The following is a 22736-nucleotide window of genomic DNA, read 5'->3' on the forward strand; positions in this document are numbered from 1 at the left end:
TTCGTACCATGGTTCTCCTCATCTTGATCTTCCTCATGTTCAGCTCAACGTTCAGTTCTATGGTTATTGCCGGTATTGAACAAGCAGAAACAGGTGGAAATATTGCCCAGCTTTGCTTCTCTCTCACCCTCGTTTTCTGTGGTGTTCTCGTCAGTCCCACCGCCATGCCCGGATTCTGGATCTTCATGTACCGCCTATCTCCATTCACCTATTTCGTTTCCGCCGTGCTATCTACCGGCGTTGGAAGGACAGATATTGTGTGCGCAGCCAACGAGGTTCTCCGTCTTGCCCCCGCAGCAGGACAAACATGCAAGGAGTACCTGACCCCTTATACGACGTATGCTGGAGGCCGAATTCTCAACCCCGAGGCTACCGACATGTGCGAATTTTGCGCAGTTGCCGATACAGATACGTTCTTGAAGGGATTGAACATCATCTTCGACGAGCGCTGGAGAAATATCGGTATCTTGTTCGGATACATTGCTTTCAACATGATTGGCGCCATTGGCCTGTACTGGCTTCTCCGTGTCCCGAAGAAGAAATCAGGAGTGAAGCAAGGACAGGAGCCGAAGCAAGAGGCCGGAGCAAAGGCTTGATCATTTTTTTACTAGAATACCCAATGCCACCTAGGGGCCCATCGGCCCTATGCACATACATACCCCCTTTTTGAAACACATCATAGCTCTTCTCTCCAAAGATACATTGTCTATATTACTTCTTCCTCGTCTTGCAAATAGACTAGATTTCTACTTCAATTTTCACACCTCTCTTACATTTCTACATTAACTATATTTTCATATTTTAATAGCCCCCATCTGGGGAGATTTTTGATACTTTACTGTATACCATACCTTGTTTGTGTCTCACTCTCGTTTGCTCCCACTTGGACACGCCACTATAAATAGAATAACAGTTATATTTACTACCTTCTCCATACTTGAATATATTGATCAGAGATAGCTCTTCTAAAATAAGATGAATAGTCTCATCAGTCGGGTCTCTTGGAATTGGATGATTAACTACTTCTTACCTGCCTGGACGTGATTGGTGGATTTCGCCTTTCGTGATAGGGTAAACGTGTGCACTGACCGATCTATACGAGGTTAAGATGGAGATACAGGTTCAAAAATAGAAACTTGACCGGAATATCTTCCTTAACTCCATCACACCCATATACATATACACAGCATGCAGCGTAGTATGGGTGTTGACGTATACTCCATACTTAGCGGATGATATACATACCAAACAACCGGTTGCGTTCCTGATTTGCTCCCATATCGTGTCCATGAATGCTCCCGTCCACCCGCAGAGTATAAACTTTGGAGTTGATTACTTCCATGGAGCAAGATGACTTTGAAGCGAAAACGTTTGGTTCAGAACAAAACTCCAAAATTAACAACCATATTTATTAATAATTGTGCATATTTTCTGATGAGTCACGCACGGGATAGAAGGCAGCTTGCATGTGTAACGAAATGAAGCGTTGTGATTCGGTCGGTTGGCGTGGCTATGGTCAATAGCCTATTTTACCTTGCAACAGGTTGGTTTATTTTTATCTGCCTTGCCGCCCTGAGACAAAAACCACTTAGCCAGCGAGGTAGTTAGGTTTTAAGGCACCAAGTGTGTAGCGAATGAGTTCTGGAGGCAAAGAGTAAGAAAAAACACACTTTTCCGGGATCTAGTCCGTCCTCCGTAGTTAGTGATAAATAGTAAGAAAAGTTGACAAACCGTATGGGGTGTCATTGTTAACCCTTCAGCTCATGTAGGCGTACGACAAGAGTATGTAGGTAGCGTTGATTCCTCTTTTCTCGTTCAGCTTTCGCCCAGGACGGCTCAGTAAATTATTCGTCCACGCTATGCAGACCCCTGTTCAGCTGACAATCTGAGGAATCCACGGCGCTTAAGGAGAAAATGCTGACCAAGTGATCTACGGTACAAGCATGGAGTCCGCCCACCAACCCAGAATGCGGCAGTGCGTGCTTGAGAGTGTGTGCACCGGATTGCCCAAGTGCTGGTGTACAATAAGACACTGTCACAAAGCGGCAAGGAGTTTCGGGGTTCTGGTCTCGACGAAAAGGCCGAAAAAAAAGGGAGGAAGAAGCGAAAGTCCAACAAAACAAATATATATGACCCATTTCTTCTCTATTAGGCGATGAGAGATGGGAAAATCAGGATGGGCGGAGGAACTCATCCATGCGGACGGACTGCACTCGTGGGAGGGCCAAAAACAAAATCAAAATCATGGGTTGGTTTTGCTTATTTCTGCACTCTCACTGTACAGAGTGAGACGGTCACCAGCTATGAAACAGTCCTGCATGAGAAATCGGCCCCCTTCTAGAAGGATGAGGAATGAAGTGCAATGTAGTTCGTGCCAGTCCAGTCAATGAGATAAGGGCAGTTACCATATTTGCCAGCTTGCCATACCTTCGTGAGTGTGCATTTGCAGGGTCAACCGGTACGGAGCACCAGTGTTGAAACATCGTTTTGTTGTGGTGTGTAGGACAGCTGAAGGCCCCAGATGACAGAGAACTCTATAACTGAGCGTAAATGATGCAAGAGAGAACCCCGTGGGGGGGGGGGAGGAACCTTGGGACTATACTATGTACACTCGAAGGCGGCCCATCGGGCAATATTCGTTAATTTCTCCGTTTAACTCTATGAGTGATTCCCACGAAGGGGACGGTCTCATCGGTCAGCCCTCCGATTTCTACACACTCCGAAGAGGTGGTGTCAAGTAGAGTCTCCGTACTCACACACCGGTCTGAACACGGGTGCGTTGCGCTGATTATGCATGAGAGAAGGATCGGGTTGCGACACAAAGACGTACCTGGAGAGTATACATATATTACATAAATAACTTTCGAAGCTGACTGGCGCCCATATCGGGTTAGAAAGGCGGCCGGTCCCACGTTTGGAACATTGCCCGACTTTCTCGAGCGGGCTCCGTATCTCCCGCGGCCGGGCACTGTCGATCGAGGCAGAGAATGTGGCACAGGCAGAAAGTCAGACCCTTTCACAGCATTCTGGTATGCAAGGCGCTAGATTCGCACCGCATGGGAACAATCTGCCTTAAACCAGAGAGTTAGCCTGATTGACACACATACACACACACACACACACACACACACACACACACGGCATACGGCATATCTCTGTGATGATTTGAGGATGTAGAGCTCACTACTTACCTACAGCATTACGGAACCCCGTCTCATGCAGGAAGAGTGGCATATATCGAAGGTTTTGGGTAAAAAGCCAGAGAGGCTGGCCTGGCACAAATGAGCTGTCAAGGCCGGATTTCCACAAATCACCAGCACAGCCCAATGAGTGGTCAGCACTGCACGGAGTATACGTCCAAGCAAGTCATATCATCCCCCCTCGTTCAGATCAGTGTACCGTTTGACGCAGGCTTCTCCTCCTTACGATGCTCCTGTGTTTCCTCAACGTTGAAAAGGAGCAAAACCACCGAATAAACGAAAAAGAAATTTTTTTTGCGGTCGAAGTTGAAATGGCCGGCAGAAAAAAAAAAAGGCGGACTTCCAACTACGGTAATTGCTACGACCAACTCAACCTGCACCGTAAATGTTAGGACTCGCACAAGGAAAAACGAAGAAGAAGAGCCGTTTTGCAAGACAGGAGCCTACTCTGGACAGGAGTATGTGTATCTAGGATGGAGGAGTCGGTTGTTGATGCACGCATGATCGACATGGCAGATGCTATGTGAGTTTGTATAATGCAAAATTTGCCATCACATATATCTAACCTCCCCAATCTTCCCAAGCAGATCTGTGATCCTCCAGAAACACAGCCCGCCGGGGGGGGGGTGACGACAGGTATCCATGCTCTGCCACGCCTTCTATTGCGCCCGGTCTGCGGTCTGCGGGGGCTGAATGCATTGGCTGATTTGCGGTACGGCTGGATGCCTGGACGCCCAGAATAATGACTTGTATGCACAAATTACTGATGACTGAGTATTGATGAGGAGGAGGGTGTCCTCGCTAGACATGATTGGAGAGGGAAACAGAACCTGCATTCCTCGCTCTTTGGATGTGCAGCTTGAAGGATCAGACTTTGAAGATGAAACTCGTGTGGGACAAGGTCCAACTCGGCGTCCTCGGGGCGACCATGCACATTTCGACAAGGGTCTCTGTTTTTTGTAAAGGCACGCATTCCAAATAACTTTTTTGCAGGTACTTGGTACGATGGAGTACATGCAACAGTCCTTGACTCGGGAGATACGGTCCGAATCCTACTTCTCAAAGTTTCCAGTTTCGTCCAATCGTTGCACACGCTTGGACTGACTAGTGTCAGCCTATACGAGCAATAGCGGCCTTCAACACGTGTTTATGATCCCCAGCTCAAGGGTAGAACCTTGATCGTGAAGGTTTGTCTGTCAGCTATCGATAATATATCCCGCAGTAACGGGCAACCAAGGACGGGTTGTGGGACTCCTGAGATATAATAAATGGTACATGCATCCTGCGTGTGGGAAAACAAAGTCCAAATGCTGGTTACATGGGATCCTGCAGACTCGACTCGGCATGGCGCGAGCAGTAGTTGCTCTTAAGGGTCCATCGCTACGGGACTGTCTTGCCAAATAGCCGTTCACACCGATTAAACCCCTTTCGAACCACGCTGACCAGTACCTCGTTCACTTAAGCCAATGGCAAGGGGCATTGTACCCTCGTCATGTTGGCCATTATCTTGCACGAAAACTGTGCTTGAGCATGCAGGGCATCTGTCCCGCTCTTTCTCCCGACTAACTGGCCTAGCTGCTGACTAGAGTATCCCTTAAACGGAGCATTGGGATGTTGATCTGAATTGACTAAATCCAGCCACCCGTCCTGGTTTGACGACTAGTTACCAGCACGTTACGTGCTCAGAGTTAGAGGAGTTTATCCGTTGAGGAACCGACGAGACGAACATAATTTACCACAAACTAATTAGGAGAGTTTTACGCTCGCACCTGAACATGTACGGATTATATGTCGACAACGCCCCTGCCGGATATTGTGCCCTGCCTGGCATTAGCAGATGGCATAGCACAGTAGTGGAAATCAGGTACCACGACGCTCAACTCCCGAACCAGGGTCATTCTCAGCTCGATATCAAGCTCCATACTCCTTTACGTACAAGTGGACACTTAAGATTTAAATCAAGTACATACTATGTATGTATTACTTCAGGCTTCTTTTCCCTGTCGACGTAGGGGTCTCCTTGATATGTGAGTGAGCCCCTGGCCTCGTGGCCGACAGGATATTAAGTTATCCCTCGTACCATGAACGGTCCAAAAAAAATCGGAGAATACGCCATGGGCCCCTCCGCATATACTGACCAGGGTGCATGAGGATATATAGGTAAGAGGTCTACAATGCAAATGAAGAAAGACATGGAGTGTTTCTACCCCGTGTCGGGCAAACTATTGATTTACAGTGGGTATACAAATCATACGTTGACGTATCGAACAACTTGCTAGTGCTGATCGCCATGTGGCAGAGACAAACTTGTCAAACCCCCCAAGCACATATAAATATATATTGTCTTTATGGCTCGTATTCCGGCAAGGATCAGGGCAGACCCTCACCTCGCTTCCTGGAAAGCCATGCAGGGGCGCTGTCCTTGTGATTTCCAATCCCTTGCAAATTTATTTTTATACTTTGACCACCACGTTGTTTTCCTTTTTTTCTGAAAATGGGGCCAGGCATTGAGGCTCTGCATAGTTCGACCGTGTCCGACACTCTTATCTCATGTGGCCTTTGAGTGGAAAGAAGGGGAAAAAAGAAATAATACCGGAACCATCTTAGCTGACTGGGTAATCCCTGTCCCCTACACCCGCTACATCATGGCGCAAGGTCAGTGGGTGGTGGAACAAGCTCTCTCTTCTTTTCACGGGTCTGAGCTGCTGGCTGCTTTTATATACGCCTTCATCCCCCTAGATCCTCCCTCAGCTTGATCTCAACTACCTTCCCCCATATATATTCTTGAATTTTTTTCTCTTATTAACGCTGGCTTCTCACTTGAACTCTCATGCCATATACATGCACACAGAACTATACAACCTACGAGGCTTCCACCTTCCTCCCTATTCCAACCTGGACCGTTAACACCGTCAGCTCTACCCTCAAGACTAGTTGTCGCAGCTCTAAACCCAGAATTACATCGCGGTCTCCTGTCATTTAGATCTTAATATCAACCTCAAGGATGAGCTCAATGGCAGGCGCTTTCACACTCTCTCTCGACCCTACACAGGTCGGCTTCCTGGATGACGGGTCGCAAAACGACTATGATCTCGCTCTATCTCCACGATCCGACGATATCAGAGCGATGCTAGGCTCTAATGACTTCTCCTACGACCTTGATACATCAGGAATAATTGGCCGGAAGCAAGATATTAACAAGACACCATTGTTTAAGCAGCCGTTCTCTGGTTTTGAGGCATGCGCTTCGGCGTTTTCGTCGCCTCCCCTTGGAGATACCAACATCTACAACAGCTCATACCACATGGAGGCTACAATTCCGTGGGAAACTGATTGCATGTTATACCCATCTCTACCACAGCGCATGGTGAGGTATGCCTCTCCATTTGGGTCCTGCGGAGGAGACCAGTCCACATCAGACTCCTCCATGAGCGAGTACTCATGGCACTCTCCTAAACTGTACCCCAGTGTCAATGATGTATTCGACTCGCCAGTCAACGAAAAATATCAATACTCCGAGGGCATCGACAACGCTTTGTCTCGAAGCCTAAGTGGCTCTCAGTTCGGAAGCGAGTGCTCCGTTTCACCTAAAGATGTACAGCATTATCCAGACCCTGTTCCCGCACAAAGTCCTATCTTCGAAGACCTGATGATCTCCAACAAGGCTCCTCGGTCCATCCCTACTTTTATGCCACAGGCCCTCTCCATCCAGAACTTGGACTCACAACTAAACCAGGACGACATGGTGTTTGGGGAGCACCTGCAATCTGAGGACAATGAAATAGTTGACCCGGCACTAGGCGAAGCCTATGGTGACCACCAGGGTAGCCTTTCAGGAATCAACACTGCGGCATTTTCCGGTTTCACCCACAAGCGGGTGAAGTACAACGAAATGAAAACAGAGAGGACCGCCTCGATACCAAGCCCACCACTATCCCCCAGCGGCAGCGAGAGTGGTGTGCGCAAAAACCGAGCAAAGCCAAAGCAGAGACAGTCACCAATCAGCAAACGTACGAGCAGACGAACCCCATCCAAGAGCTCAAGTTTCAGCATTCCTCGAAACCGTCAATCGGCGGCAGACCGCATCTTCTCCTGTGTTTTCGCTCCATATGGCTGCACAAGCTCTTTTGCATCAAAGAATGAGTGGAAGCGCCACGTTCTATCGCAGCATCTACAGCTTGGCTTCTATCGATGTGATATCGGCCACTGTAAGGTGTCCAGGCAAACCAATCATTCCCTAACATCCACTCCCTACTCCTGTGACTGCCCAGCATCTCTCTCCTCCGCTCCCTCTCATTCGTGCACTATTACTACCATGCGTACGCCCAACGACTTCAACCGCAAGGACCTCTTCACCCAGCATCTCCGTCGTATGCATGCGCCTTGGCTCACCCTGCCTTCGCCCCATGAGCCTACCAAGGCCGAACGCGAAGCGTTCGACAAGCAACTCGATGAAGTCCGAGCCAGATGCTGGGTACAGCAGCGACAAGCACCCCAAAGGAGCCAGTGCAACTATTGCAGCCATGAATTCGTTGGCCCACACTCTTGGGAAGACCGCATGGAGCATGTTGGCAAACATTGCGAGGTCATGGATTCTGAAGAGCGCGAAGACCTTGCTCTACGTGAGTGGGCCATTGAGGAGGGTGTCATCCAGCCATATGGGCCCGACAAGTGGTTGCTAGCAAGCATTCTAAATGGCACCGGAAAGAGGGCTTGTGGCTATTCCTCATAATTCACTAATGACTATGATCAAAAAAGAGAAGATGAGAGAACCAAAAAAAAAAAAAAAGAAAAGAAAAAAAAAAAAAACACTTTCCACTGTGTCTGTGTAAATACTTCCCCTTTGTTTGATGAACTTTCTTATGTTACCTTTTTACGACTCGGGCAAGATTTTCAGGAAAATTCAGCATGGCATTATGTGATGGTATGGAAAGGGAAAACTTGGGTCTCATTTGTAACGAATACAAAGTCTGAAATGCTTAATTTCTCTCTCCTTTTCTTTATATGACACATTTCATTTCCTCTCTGTGACACGTTCTACTTATTCCCTATGCATATTAATATATCTTATCACGACCTCGATGACTTGATGCATTTTCTGTGATGATTTTTTTAGACCTTTTGCCTATCGCAAAAGTGCATGTTCAATTAATAATACTCCGTTTCTGTAACATCTCCAACAATTAGCCTGTCTAATATCATCTCTAGAAAGCCTTGATGACCGTGCATCAGCAAGTATATGCGCAAACATAGTACAGTTATATCTCCCTCTATCCGAAGTATCAACTATATTACTTCTGTAAATATTCCTCCCACCTTCGGTGCACATATCTCATGCATGCAGCATGGTTATAATAACCCGAGCCCTGGTTGATTACTGGCATAGCCTATTAAATGCGAATGGGAATATGTAGGGTATACATGTATGTATGTACTCAAGCTGGCCGAGGTTATGTCTGTTTCCTAGCGGCCATGCACGGAATTGCAAATGCAAATTTCACGAAGGATTCAGCTTACATCAAGGACTTCAATAGGTAAATTGCCATGCAGAACCCAGCTTTGCAATGTTTAAATTATGACGGGATTTTTCCCGAACACCGTTGGCCACGAGGCTGCGAAGTTAGCAAACAGGCAGAGTTCGCAAATAAACTAAGTGGGAATACCTTAAACATTAGCCTCTCTATTCTCGTGTAAGAGATAAATTAATGTAGGATCGTGAAGAGAGATACGAGAACCAACAAGCTTTGAGGATCCTGTGGACCCTCCGCCATCAAATGGACAGTTGCTTTGCCACGGTTTACGCCATTGTTGGTATAAGCGTATGGAGGCATGGCCAAGGTAACAAAAAGGGTTTGATTCTTGAATATCTGAAGCCTTATATTTGTAGACTTCCGACTCCGTGAAGTGGGACCGAATACCTGGTGAAGCGATGTAGAAAATGGCAGTTGACGGGGTGTGTATATGGAAGATAGCATCGGAGTCGGATGAAACCCTAGCCATATTTAAAAGGGATATTTATTGCACGAGCACAGGACACTCAAGGTTTGACGGACCACTTTCAATATAAGTAGTAGGCTATCTACCATCCGACATATTGGCGGTAATGCAATATCGGGTAAACGGTTGATCAGGATTGGGGTATATGCAGAGGGCCTTTGTCATGAACTTCGACTGCTGCATAGCATTTGTTGCATCTTCAAACTATACGCATTGGGCTGTTCTCAAAATTAAAGTGGCTGTATTATATATATGGCGTTTTGATGGATATATACAAGGTGAATGGTCGATCGCTAGAAATCTTAGTTGGCCATGTGGATAATCGCCATCGCGTGGCATTCTGTTGCATAATGCCAGGATCAGAAATCGCGATAATGCGGGGACGATCTACGCTAACGGGCGTAGAGTGTTGAAAAGAAATATAGGTCTAGCGTCAGGGAAATTAGCAACTTCCAGCGAAAGGCTCGCTGGCGTGATAGCTACACATCTCAAGATTTCCTTCGCTTTTCAACCGCCTCTCGCAGTTTAGCAATAACCTCTCCAGGATCCTGGGCTCCGAAGACAGCAGATCCAGCAACGATGACATTAGCTCCCGCATCAGCTGCCTGGTCTATGGTCCCAATGCCCAGCCCACCATCGACTTCAATGTTCATATCTGGGTATTTAGCCCTCAAGGCTTTAACCTTGGGTAGCTCCGAGGCCATGAATTTTTGGCCACCGAAACCTGGGTTAACAGTCATGACGAGAACCATCTGATGTGTATGCAGTTAGAACAATTGCTTCCTACGAAATTGAATACCTCACGGCCTAAAAGAGTGTTCTCACATCTGGACGTTCAGCTTCCTCTTTGCTTTCCAAGATATTCCAGAGTACATCTACGCTGGTCTCTGGCTTGATAGCAATTCCGGCTTGCATGCCTAGTTCATGTATATAACGAATTAGCTCCTTTGGGCTCGTTTGCTCGGTAGAAGTACCCGAGGGTTCCTTGGCAGCAGTGGAATTGACGGCAGCCTCGTAATGGAAGCAGTATAAATCGCATCCCGCATCTTTAAATTCTTTAACCCATTTTTGAGGCTATAATAGAGTAAGCTATCAAGTCGTGGATAAACCCGAAAATAAAGCACGGGGAGCGGAAGGACGAGGGTACCTCTGCGATCATCATATGGCAGTCAAAAGTCCCTTTTCCACCCGCAGTAGCTGGTCTTTCAACATGAGTCCTTATTTTCGAGACCACTGGAGGTCCAAAGGTGATGTTTGGTACAAAATGACCGTCCATGATGTCGACATGGATCCAATCACTGTTATCCTTCATCAAACCGGAACATGCTGCGCCGAGAGAGCCAAAGTCGGCTGATAGAATCGAAGGAGCTATAATGGCTGGGGGACCCATCCTGAGTTAAATGTACGAGCTGTTCAGAGACTGTGTTTTGATAATGAAGATGAAGATGAAGATGAAGTTTGAATGTTTTGGTCCATCAATGCGCGATAGTGGGGTAGCGGGGAAATCTACACATATTAGTCAGCCATATAGTCACATGACTACAATTAATACTCACATCTCTCATTAGTCATTAATCCGAAGTCTTCCGGCGTCACTTTTGAAATTATTTGATATAAAATAAAAAAAGGAAAGGAAGAAGACAAGAATATTGATAGATAAATATAGAGGTAGGTCTATGTTACTATAGGCTTGATTTGCTGTCATGGATGGAATAGTGAAGTATGGTGTGGGATAAAACACTTAGTTCAACATAAGCCTGGAGTTGTTCATCCATTATAAATTTGGAGTGAGAGCACCTATTTTGTATCCCCTTGAGGCGATAAAGTTCTAAAATTCTACTAGTAGTATCCCTCATGGAGTCTTTTTAACGTGGGCGTAATCGGCCGGTACTTTGAGTGGTAGAATTCTGTGGATGCTGAGTAACCCTCTTAACAACATGCTATGATCCGACATGCATCTCATTTGCCTAAGATGGACTTGCCCATCAGTATTCAAATAACTCGTGTTAAAAATGCCCAAAGGGCCAACCCCATGCCTCAGGCGGACCTTGATATCGGACACCGTAAGAGCTTGAAGTTCATACTGTCGCTCTTCAGTATATTGCTATAATCGAACGTGATGCAAAGGTTGTGATTAGTGAAAGGAAGCCTCGACTAAGCTTTAATACAGCAGTAAGCTGGCATGGCGTAGTTAAATGTCACCTTTCATATTGCAAAAAATTTTGCAGTAAGGCTTGAATTGGTATAAGAATGCAGTCGAATTCTCTTGATCATAGACATGGGATATCCGCCACTTACGTTTTATAGTATAGCCTAACCAGGGATTTAGTATAATGAGGATTTTAAACCCTTCTAATTTGCGGTATAAGGCTTTGATGTTTAGACCCAGAGGTACCTTAAGAGATGTATCGTGACGGTGATGGGTCTTAACATCTGCTTAATGACTCCATTCGGGTGGTATAGTATGAGGATTCACGATAGAAGACATTAAATGGTTATGCTCTTGGAGTGGAAAAGTATGGCATCTTGCCTTTCACCATAGCCCAAAGTCAGGGGTTTCTCTGGCCATAGCCAAACAGGGAATGCGCCATGGTTGATGGTCCGATTCTTCTTGGTAAAAGGTCTTTATAGATGGGTATATATATATATATATATATATATTTGAAATAACTGACGTTGTAAGTCAATCAAACACCGAAATATTCCCATGGCATGTGTACTGTTGTCTTCGAATGATCAGACTGCAGAATTCAGACCACTCCTTCTTTCAAATCTATTAGGGTAGAGAATGATACCCCTGGAAAAAGCATAGACGATGGTAGTAACTTGGAGAACAGACAGTTGTAAAGGAAGATGCTAGTATGTAGTTCACATTCAACGATAACCGCACGTTACCATGAGACCCATTCAGCATCCTGAGGTGAGACTCATCATCCAACGAATAAAACTGGCAAACTTCATGTAGGCATCTCATCAAACGCTCACTAACCTGTAGAGACTAGGCGCAAGTTACTTCAATTTATCGTGAGTCTTTTAATGGCCGTATTTGTTATCCAGTAGGAGACCTTAACCCTCTTGATATTTAATCTATGACAATAGACTTGAGACTGTAGCTTGCTATTCTGCACTGCTATGCATGATAAGTCACCAGATAATATCTTCTTAATATATCTTGAAGAAAAAGGATCCGTATCATCGACCTTGAAGTCCTCCAGGTCGGATTTGGAGACCGCCGGAACGGGCTATTTTTTATCCATGGAGAGTTGTGGGCGCGCCCCTAATAAAGCAGCTAAATATGAATACCGATATTAACTACCTATTACTTGGTAATTTCTACGTCCACTGCTATCAATCCTCCATCTCCTTGAAAATTTGGCTATAAAACTTGCAAGGAATATCGATATCTCGTTCTACGGCCATGGCGGGAAATCCTCCGAGCTCCTACACTACCGACCCCACGCTTTTTCTCTACACCTCTCTGACAGCAGGCTCATCTCATATCATTACAGCAACTTCTCGCCTGGAAACAATTCTCAAGGCGAACAAGATCCCCTTCCGCGCGATTGATGTTGCCACAGATGAGAAAGCACGCATGATATGGGGTAGGAGGTCGAAAGGTAGAAAGCTACCTGGCCTGGTTAGATATGCCAGTATAGTTGGAGTTAGTACAAGCCAGCCGTCACGCAGTCTCTTTTCTCATTACTTCTCTGACTTTGTCTCGTAATCTGCTACTGTCTATATTGCAAACTGATGCATGAATTATAGGACTTGGACCAAATTGAAGAGTGGAATGAATACGGTGAACTGAAAGCACAGATAGCAGCAACCCTGTCGCCCTATGACGCTTCAAAATCGGAACCACAGACGGTGGCTGTGACACCCATGCCAGCACCGCCCAAAACAACCAGTTCTTCTTCTGCTCCCCATATAAGGATAGGAGATACTCCTTCCCGGACTCCGTCTAGTGAACAACAGGGTGAGAATATGCCTGCTGCACTGCGCCAGGCGAGCGAGGAGGCTGCGGCGAAGGCCAAGGAAAATATGCGGGCACGACTAGGATTAAAGCCTCAATCACCCATACATAAACCAGAGGATAAGAAGCCAGAGGGCCAGAAACAAGAAGAGCATATACTGAAGGAAATGAAATCAGGCGCGTTGGATGAGAAAAAGGTAGGCGGGGAGAAGAAACTGGAAGACAAGAAATCAGAGGATCAGGAACCGCAGAAGAAGGAACTCGAAAAGGAGAATATGGGAAAACAAGAGCAAGGAAAGGAAGTTCAACCGGCACAAGAGAAACCGGAAGGGAAGAAGATGGAGGAGCAGCCCGTGAAGGGGGAGAATGGAGAGACTGAGAAACTGGCTGTAGTATCTGAGACCACAGAGCAATCAAAGAAAGCAGAAGAACAGGCACCCATCAAATCACCAGGAGGAACGGACACGGCTGAAGTGGAATCGACTGGCGACTCGAAACCAGAAAAGGCAAAGGATGAAGGAGAGGCATCAACAGCCAGCCCAAGTGCAACCGAGGATGCGTCAAGCCGGGAAAAAGAAGCAGTATGATGCTGACGCAGGCTGACTGTTCCTTCTATCCGAACCATCATCATTATCACGAGACAACCATCAAGTACATACATCTATAAAGCGCTGTCACATATATGTTACGGTTTCCATTTTCACAAACTGCCAACAATACATTATTACACATGAACAGAGCTTTTTCTAGCACAAGTTGTTGTCCGGGGTCTCTTGTGTACGGAGTAATATTGTACAGGACAGTCCGACTTCGCAACACGGGAAGCAACAGTAGATGCAGCGCGGCATGCACGGATGTCTGCTGGATCAACATGAGCAGCAGCTCCTATCGGTTCTCCCGCCTGTACGTCTCAACATGGTCTCCGAAACACCTACTTACTATGTTATGCAACCCCTTTTAAACCAGCCGGGGCAGAGGATCTATCACGTGACTGATATTGCCTATTTTGGGCATGTGAACGATGTTTCGTATCTCTTCGTCCATCTCGTTCTATCTTTTACGCCTCGACATATCATTTGTTGCTGGGCTGTGACCCGGCTGAACCGAGAGAGAGAACGTTGTGACAACGAGTGAGAGCTGACCTTTTTTGGTGCTGCAAGAGTCCACGGGATCTCTCAGTGAAATAATGCACGCCAAGGGGATCTGGGCTGCGCGGCGCTGTGTTGGCTTTCCGATAGGCCGCCTCGCTGTGCGCCCACTGGAGTGATGAGTTGGCCATTGAAGGATAGCAAGGGTCTGCAGCGACTGATGGGCTGTTCATTGGGCTTCTCGTGTTTGGGCGTGCAGCATGTCCCAATCTAGCATAGCCTCTATTGCTGGCTGTCTTAAAGCCCCTTCACCCTCCCGCCTCCCATTCCTTTCGTCCCCCCTTTCTCCTTTTTCGCCATCACTATCTTATCGATCCCCTCCTTACGTTGCGTATATTACCCCTGAATCTTGCTTCTCAGGAGCCAAATCATACATAGTATATACAGACCACCCAGGCTCACCCTGCTCAGAAGAATAACGTTGGTGATATTTCATTCTACCCTGGCTTTCTCTTTCGTCGAGCATATGCATGTTGTAGTGCTGACCGTGAAAACAGAGTTGCTGCACATAACTCATAGGCTGATATAGCCCACCACGGAACATATCTCTGGTCTTCTGGTCTTTGCGGATCCCAGCGAGCTACGGAGCATTTGGTTTTATTTGGTCACGCAACGCCCTCCCCGTCATGGCTCTATCCTTTAGCAGTGATGAGCTGTTCAACTCGGTGCTTTCCTCCTCTAGAGAAGCTTTCTGGCAAGAGCACTCACATCTACCCGAGTCACAACGACAGCAACTCTGGAGCCAGCGTTTGGAGCCGTTCATGACTACCCCGAACCGGCAACCCAACTACACTCACGTCAAAGGACCAGACACATACGAAGCCCCAGGACTCTCTGGGAAACGAAGTCGTGAAGCCATGAACCACAACTTGACCTCAGGACGCCTAGCGAGCAAACGACGAGCTACCGTAGGTCTCCGATTTCTTGGTCAAATCCCCCTTCGCAAACGTCTTTTCCAGACAGCTGGGATTAACATGAAGAATTTAGAGCCAGGAACCTAGTTTGGAGTCATCTAGCTGCAGTAGACCTCTACCACAACATTCAGTTTCGTCACCTTCACGGATCCCGCGGTACTCACCGCCTCTTTCAAGGACTGGTAACTCTTCTCCTGAGACCAACGTGCTCCTACCGACCACGACAATGCAACAATCCAATGACTCAACGACTGGCCTTCCGTTCTTCCTCCCAACGTCTACTGCATCGAATTCTCCCGTCTTTGGTCTCGACCTCCTTGAACTGAACCCCGAGCTCCACGGCTATACTTCTGAACTATACGACCAAAAGCTTTTGGATGGTACTGCCGCTATCGATGCTTCGACTACTGGAACCCCAAATCCAACCGTTGTCCAGAGTCCCCCTTCTCAGAACACTCAGCAACAGCAGGTCATCCCCACCGGTCCGGATTGTGTCGTGCCTAACCCCTCTGGCTGTAGTGCTGAGATGAATCGTAGTTTTACTACTGACTCACTCTGTGGAGGAATGAACATGATCAGGTTCGGTTCGAACAGATCGGTTTCCAACAATCTGGAGTTTCCAGATCAATCATCAGCAAATTTCTTTGCATCGTCATTACAACAAGACAATGACACAAACTACCCCTTTTCCTTATTGCCCACTACCCAAGCCCCATCTGATAGCAACATGACTCATGTTCAATTTTCTCAGTCCTTGCCCGAGTACGGGCCTGGCTATTTTCCTTATTCTATTTCTACCTCTCGCACACGCTCATCCTCTTCTTTGCATTCTTCGTCGTCGGCTTCATCTACTGAGATGAAGCCTTCTCTGTCGAGCGAGAGTCAAGAATCCTCTCGCTCGAGTAACTCACGGGCTCTGCGGAGGACACATGAGCAGATCATACAGGGTACACGAAAGATTGCGCCTAAGGCTGCTGATAAACAGGGTATTCAGCCCACAGTGACTGAGCACCGGAAGATCAACATTCCGGCGGCTGACGGTCGATCACGCGAAGTCGCTGTGATACCAAAAGCTTCGGTTCAACGACCTGCTCGTCAAAAGACATACTGCACCATGTGTAACGAGCAGCCCGAGGGCTTTCACGGCGAACATGAACTCAGAAGACACATCGATCGATCTCATTCTCAGGTCCGCAAAGTGTGGATCTGCGTCGATATATCACCTGACAAAAAATTTCTTGCTAATTGCAAGGCCTGCCGAAACCAAAAACGGTATGGTGCAAATTATAATGCAGCTGCTCACTTGCGTCGCACACATTTCAACCCATGCCAACGCGGCCGTGGGGGGCGAGGCAAGGACAGCGAAAAACGTGGGGGAAAAGGCGGCGGCACCCACCCACCCATGGAAGTTCTTAAACACTGGATGGTGCAACAAGACGAGATCGTACTAGACAACCCCTCAGCCATCGTCAACGCAACAAATGATGTTACCGGTGCCGAAAAACCACAAATCCCTCGTCGTGCCTCTAACGCCAGCCACCATAGCACTAGCGACAGCGAATGTGGCAGCACCATCGCAGCCGTGAACGATAATGTTACAACGGTCGCTGAAGAACAACAATTGTCCGCCCCAGCTATCGCTGCCAAATTCGATCCGTGCGCAACCACTATCGATCAACCTGAGTTCGATCTCTCACCTCAAATGCCTTTTAACCTCGATGATTTTGCTGCCGCTCCGGCTCCATTTGACTGGAGTGAGGGTAGCCACCCGACAACCCTTGGAGGAGGGTATATCCCAATGGGTCAGGGTATCATGCATACTTATGACCCTTTGTTTTATCATTAATTGCGTACAGATGATCATCCAGCCAAAGCTGCCATGATCGTCTGTTTGTTTGTTTGGCAGTCATACTGTAGAGCACTTGATCTACGATGACTTGATTTACATTTCTTCGTGTTCTTTTTATCTTATTTCTCCTTTTTTTGTTTTTTATAGGTATTTTGTTTAATTTCCTTTTTCATATTTTCCACGGATGGAGATTGTTACATATCTCCACCAAGAGTTTACGATTTGATCTTTTTGGGGTGATCACTGGCTACAGTGCAGTGGAATTCTCTCACAGTCTCCTATTTAAATCTTAGGTTTCAGGATTCATTTTTTTCATGACTGGCTGTTACTCGTTTTGTGCATTGAGATTTCACATTCTCCCTTCTCTGCTATGACTGTTCTTATATAATATTTATATTATATTGATCATCGTCCCTAGCCATACACCATTGGGTATGGCTGGGAGTTTTCCTTTTTTTTCTTATTTTTTTATGCTCGACAATGATTACTTTTCGATTATCTGTATGAAACAAGCCTAATATGTAATGCCATGAATGACTAGTGTGCGAATGTGAGCGCCTTATAACAGCCCTCTGGTCCTATTATCGAAGACATCCTTCTCGGCTCGGTAGTTAGTATCGCCATGTCGCTGCCTATCATCAAAATAGATAAAGTTGTCAATGCGAGTAGATGGACCCTGAAAGTGTATTTCTCTTTAGCAGTTGCAAAGAAGTTGAAGAAAACGGTGGTATTGCTCCATCAGGCATGAACAACCCTGCATTCGTCAGGAAGCAGTGCATAAGAGAATGATGTCGATGGCAAAAAGAAGACACTTGCAAGGAAGCCATGAGTAGCAAGAGAAGGTCGACTTCTGCTCGTTATTGGTCAGCATTTCCTCAATAAGGCCCTTGCAAAGCGGTAAGCGATGGGCAAAATGACTGGGTTAAATATAGCTTCCAATCACCGTGCACAGCCATGCGGGCCAAGCCCAGACCCACTATTTCCCGTGCCTATGCTTACTTTTATTGGTCAGTTGAGTTTTATGCTTGTGGGAAGGTTCCATGAAGAAGGAGTGGGTCCCAGCCAATAGGGAGTAAGTTTCATGCACGGTTCATCACAGGCTAAACCAGTTTAGGTATAAACCACGGCCATTGTGCTCTGTTCCCAGCTAGTCGAAAAGTCTGCGAACCGCCCACTATGGAAAGGCATGGTGTGGTTGGTGGCGGTTGCATATAACTTTCCTATTGATGCATGAGACCAACTCGTCCCGCCTGGTGGATGCTTGGGAGGACATACTACATATATGCAACTGGCTAGCACAGTTCCTCCTCTGTTTCTTCAACATCTTCACTTCGCCTTTCGCAGCTCATACCTGTTGATCAGGTCTTTTAACGACTCCTATATTATTTGTAATATTCCTTCCCTCATAGCGCCGGTCGCACTAATACACACATTTGATACCCGGGGGCATCTTTCCTCTCCTTTCCTAATTTGTCTATACTTAATATAACGGCAGCACTGTTGACCAGTATGTCTACCTCTAATATTTCTACGTCATTCCAGTTCTCCGAAAGGGACTCGAAGTCCCATCTGGCTGTGCCACAACGGAGAATCAGTTTTGATGATCTTTACGATGCTACGGACGAGTCGACAGATGATTCGGATGTGGATGGCTGCCCTTCGTTGTCCAGCCACGGCGGTACCCGCTCCAGTACCGCTTCTTACACTCTGTCATCAAACCGGATGTCAACAGGGACGAATCGTGAGGGAGGGCGCCGAAACAGGTATCCTGTTATCATGATCCCGCCGCCGAGTTTTAATACCATTCACCATCAGCGCAAGAACTCGCCTGTACCGCCTACCCCTCCTCCGAAAATCCCTCTTTCGCCGATGGTACTTTCTCGCCTCTCTGGTGTTGTTCCGGCTCTCTACGCGCCTCCATCTTTGGCTGGCAGTGCGGCCTCTGAGAGACCATCGACCCTTAGTGCACCACAGACCCCTGACTTGGCTGCTGTGCCTGACGTCAATTGGGATGAAGAACAGCTTCGTGTTCAGTCAGACTCTGAGGGAGCGGGCGATCCGAGGTCAGCAAGTTCTGATATGAGCCCTCAAATCGACATCCAGCTTGAACAACCCGAAGATTGGAGCCTGGTGCTAGACAGCTTTCCACAGATCCCGACTCATTACACTGTTGGCAGGACCCAAGAAAGTGATGATGAAGAAGGATATGAAAAAGAGCCATCTTTAGAGGGCGTTCAACTCTCATCTGCCGCCATGGAGACACTTCAGCATATCCGAGTTTCTGGAGAGGATAGCAACACTTCATCCGCGTCGTCAATTAATGACCCCTCCGAAATGAACCAATTCACCGGATTCCCTGATGTCCGCCCAAAAAGCATGAACGATGCTGCCTGTGCTTCTGCGAGCTCATCATCTTCTTTTACAAGCCTGAGCATCCCATCACCTGGTGGCTTCTTTTCATCTCTTGATCGACACGCTCGAAGAACCTGGAGTTTAGTCCCAAGCAGCAATGTCCCCACGTCTGCAGTTGCGGAAAAGTTCTACGATCTTCCCTGGAATGCCCGCCCTCAAGGCCGCGTTGTTGAACAAGTAGTAGAATACCGAAACAGCTACGGCGATGACGACGACGATGCCACCGAGGGTCCTCCAACTGCCAAGAGAATTATTGGCTCCGCTCCCCAAACTGCACGAAAAGTTCCTGAGGAGGTATCTGAGTTGGCCCTGAAGCTCGACACTGGTGAGAAAAAGCCGGACGACTCCTCTGAATATGATGAATCTTATGAGGAGGGTTTGCAGACTCGTGCAATGCAGAGTCTCGATCGTACCAGCACATGGCTAGCGGCTCAAACTCAATATATGTCCGCTTTGAGTGAGACGAATCCCATTAACAGCCCGAAAGAGATATCGGTAACTCCTATCGACGAAAATGCCACTGCTGTCCCCGATCTCACGCTCAGCTCTACCAAGACGGTCCGCTTCCTCGATACTATCCCTGAGGAAGCCTCAGAAAGTCAATCAGGCCCGTCTACCCCACTTCCACCGCTCCCAGTTGCAATGAATTCTATTTTCTACCGGGGGTTCCAGCATTTCATGCGCACAAGAGGCAAAAATAGTAACATGGACACCTTCCTTCATAGCAATTTCCGGTATGAGGCTCTTCAGGTTGCACGCCTAACCATGCGGGATAAGCATGTAGACAAGCTTGCCGGTAAATACGAACTTAGCAATCCTGTTCGCCCACCATATAAGGGTCCGTTTTCACAAGCTCCTCGAAATTCTGTCCTCCCTCAGATCATTGCCGATAAAAAGATGTACAACGATGTGGAAAAGGAGCAAGATGCTTTGCTACAGGTCAAGAATTCCCTTTGGGTGATCGATGCTCTCAAGTTTATCAACGGTGGCCGTCTTATCCCTAGCCCAGCTGCTAAGCGTCTTGCAAGGGCAAGTCTACCTCTAGGTAACCAACAGGATTCCGTCAAGCGCAGAATCAGAGTTCTTGATCTAGGAGGCCAAGCATCCTGTGAATGGTCCTGGTTTGTTGCAAGGGAATTTCCCAACGTCAAGGTCTACACGGTTGTTACGAAGAAACAATCCATTGATATGGCCATCCAAGGTCCACCGAACCATCAATGTGTTTTGGCCCCAAATCTTTGGAAACTTCCATTCCCTAGTAACCACTTCGACTTGATCTCCGCTAGGACACTCCACATGCTTCTCCGGTCAACTCGCAACATTTCAATCAACGGAGAAAAAGTTGACGAATTTGAACTTTGCCTGCAAGAGTGTTTCAGATGCCTAAAGCCCAAGGGCTATCTAGAATTCTTCCTCATGGATTCAGATATCGCCCGTGCCGGCCCTTATAATTCTGCCACCTCTGTCGAGTTTAGCTTCAATCTGAAGACTCGAGGGTATGATCCTAACCCTACCAAAACGTTTCTGTGGAAGTTGAAGAAGTCAAACTTCAGCGCTATTAAGCGTGCATGGCTCTTTATGCCAATGGGCACTGCCCCCAGTGATGCCTCTCAGGTCCCCGGCAGCGGGAATTTGAATAATGCTGATAATATGGGGAGCACTGCCGATGTTGCCAACATCACCGGGCTACTTGCAGGGTGGATGTGGGAGCAATGGGTGCTTAAGTTGCAAATGGAGATGGGCCGTGATGAGAAGAAGTTGCTCGAGGAAATGAACGGTGTTTTTGACGAGGGGCGCAAGTCTGGCGCCGGATGGAGGTGTCTGAGTGGTTGGGCTATGAAGCCTTCACGCTCATGTTGATAATGGAACACGAGCCTCGAACGATCGTTATGTACACTCCCCTATTCTAACCACTCAGTGATCCCAATTCGTGTCTTTCTCTTCACTGGATGGATCTTGATTTCCGGTCCTTGATATCATTTCTTTCTTGTGTGTCAAATGTTTTGGTTAGATGTCAATGATAAACTTAATAAAGTAGTCTGTATATAGCCTTCCTCCAGTCGGTGCCTTGCCTATAACATACGGGTAGTAATATTCATATACAGACTCAAAAGGGACAAAAAAGGCATCGATGAATGTGCAAGTCATAAGGCAGATCACGTGATTAAAACATGGGCGCTCTAGTGGATTGTGCTGAATAAGCAATAATCACGTGATATGTTATCGACAACGAGAAATATCAAAGTTGAAAGATGTAACTAAAGAATAACAAGAACGACGCAAGGCGACCAATGGTTCATGCGTATCACTTGACAGACTTGAACTGGGCGCCGCGGCCTGCTAAATACTGACCCCGCTAATTACCAAGCAGGGTTATCCAGCAAAGATGTTATTTTTCAGGTAAGCTATCATGTGCGTTTCGCATCGCGGAAGGTCAATTTGCGACCATTTGACCGTAATTGCCTCTCATGAGCTGAACAACGCTGATATTTACCTACACAGCTTCTTCAAAACGCTTACGAACCGCACCGTGACTATCGAACTGAAAAACGATATCCGGATCCGTGGTACTCTCAAGAGCGTAGATCAATACTTAAACATCAAGCTGGACGATATCGAAGTTCTTGACTTAAATGAGTACCCGCATCTTTCTAGCGTTAGAAATGTTTTTATCCGAGGAAGTGTGGTGAGATATATTGTGCTACCACAATCTGAAGTTGATACCGGCCTACTGGAAGACGCAACAAGGCGAGGTATGAAATTACTCCTCACCTTCTTCGAAATATGGAAAAGAAGGTCACTAATAGGTCCATACAGAGGCGGCAAACCAGGCGAATAAAGCGCGATAACCGAATGTGGATAATAAAGTTAAAAGTGAATGTGAGGGAGGAAATTAAGCCAGAAGGGGATATTCTTGAATGACAGAAATGCCACACCGTTGTATTTGGATCCCGCGACGACCACAATCTCTGTACAAGCCTTGTGGTCTATGCTATCCTTTTGCCCCGGGTTACGGATAGGCCCTTTTTAGGTGCCTTTCGCTCCACCTGGTTCATATCCGCATAATAGACCATATACCGGTTTACTCAGAATCCCTTTTAATGAGACAATATGTCCTGGTAACTTCTGCATACCTGTCAATTGCAATCAGATGATTTTTCTCCAAAACATACGTATAGAAGTAGCTAGGCGGCGTATTGATCAAAAATGACCTTTCGCCAGCGCTGGAGTGCTTATATAATA

The 22736-nt window shown here is 46.9% G+C and overlaps 9 protein-coding genes across 9 annotated transcripts in view; 7 read left to right on the forward strand and 2 right to left on the reverse strand.

Moving 5' to 3' along the window:
- The window catches only part of MCYG_07449 (ABC transporter), a gene marked incomplete at both ends in the record, with an annotated part of 5226 nt that extends 4630 nt beyond the window's left edge, over positions 1–596 (forward strand). Inside the window, one exon of the mRNA XM_002843620.1 lies at positions 44–596. Coding sequence (XP_002843666.1) covers positions 44–596 — 553 coding nt within the window. The remainder of the gene's footprint in view (positions 1–43) is intronic.
- Positions 597–863: 267 nt separating this feature from the next.
- Positions 864–1342, reverse strand: MCYG_07450 (uncharacterized protein; the record flags this gene model as incomplete). The annotated part of the gene is made up of 3 exons (XM_002843621.1): positions 864–922; positions 1031–1093; positions 1231–1342. 3 exons carry the CDS (start codon positions 1340–1342, stop codon positions 864–866), a joined length of 234 nt encoding a protein of 77 aa, XP_002843667.1.
- A 1318-nt stretch (positions 1343–2660) lies between these two features.
- Positions 2661–3285, forward strand: MCYG_07451 (uncharacterized protein; the record flags this gene model as incomplete). Its single annotated transcript, XM_002843622.1, has 3 exons — positions 2661–2737; positions 2895–3029; positions 3198–3285. 3 exons carry the CDS (start codon positions 2661–2663, stop codon positions 3283–3285), a joined length of 300 nt encoding a protein of 99 aa, XP_002843668.1.
- Positions 3286–6204: 2919 nt separating this feature from the next.
- MCYG_07452 (conserved hypothetical protein) lies at positions 6205–7932 on the forward strand (the record flags this gene model as incomplete). Its single annotated transcript, XM_002843623.1, has 1 exon — positions 6205–7932. One exon carries the CDS (start codon positions 6205–6207, stop codon positions 7930–7932), a length of 1728 nt encoding a protein of 575 aa, XP_002843669.1.
- A 1753-nt stretch (positions 7933–9685) lies between these two features.
- MCYG_07453 (ribulose-phosphate 3-epimerase) lies at positions 9686–10587 on the reverse strand (the record flags this gene model as incomplete). The annotated part of the gene is made up of 3 exons (XM_002843624.1): positions 9686–9949; positions 10023–10271; positions 10345–10587. The coding sequence occupies 3 exons, from the start codon at positions 10585–10587 to the stop codon at positions 9686–9688; spliced, it is 756 nt and encodes a 251-aa protein (XP_002843670.1).
- A 2028-nt stretch (positions 10588–12615) lies between these two features.
- Positions 12616–13757, forward strand: MCYG_07454 (conserved hypothetical protein; the record flags this gene model as incomplete). Its single annotated transcript, XM_002843625.1, has 2 exons — positions 12616–12834; positions 12963–13757. The coding sequence occupies 2 exons, from the start codon at positions 12616–12618 to the stop codon at positions 13755–13757; spliced, it is 1014 nt and encodes a 337-aa protein (XP_002843671.1).
- A 1322-nt stretch (positions 13758–15079) lies between these two features.
- MCYG_07455 (key lime pathogenicity protein) lies at positions 15080–17078 on the forward strand (the record flags this gene model as incomplete). Its single annotated transcript, XM_002843626.1, has 2 exons — positions 15080–15226; positions 15306–17078. 2 exons carry the CDS (start codon positions 15080–15082, stop codon positions 17076–17078), a joined length of 1920 nt encoding a protein of 639 aa, XP_002843672.1.
- A 1480-nt stretch (positions 17079–18558) lies between these two features.
- On the forward strand, positions 18559–21353 carry MCYG_07456 (conserved hypothetical protein; the record flags this gene model as incomplete). The annotated part of the gene is made up of 1 exon (XM_002843627.1): positions 18559–21353. One exon carries the CDS (start codon positions 18591–18593, stop codon positions 21351–21353), a length of 2763 nt encoding a protein of 920 aa, XP_002843673.1.
- Positions 21354–21879: 526 nt separating this feature from the next.
- On the forward strand, positions 21880–22342 carry MCYG_07457 (small nuclear ribonucleoprotein LSM2; the record flags this gene model as incomplete). Its single annotated transcript, XM_002843628.1, has 3 exons — positions 21880–21893; positions 21996–22246; positions 22311–22342. The coding sequence occupies 3 exons, from the start codon at positions 21880–21882 to the stop codon at positions 22340–22342; spliced, it is 297 nt and encodes a 98-aa protein (XP_002843674.1).
- Positions 22343–22736: the final 394 nt, after the last annotated feature.

This window comes from Microsporum canis, genomic scaffold (genome assembly GCF_000151145.1).
Source record: "Microsporum canis CBS 113480 supercont1.7 genomic scaffold, whole genome shotgun sequence".
Lineage (NCBI taxonomy): Eukaryota > Fungi > Ascomycota > Eurotiomycetes > Onygenales > Arthrodermataceae > Microsporum > Microsporum canis.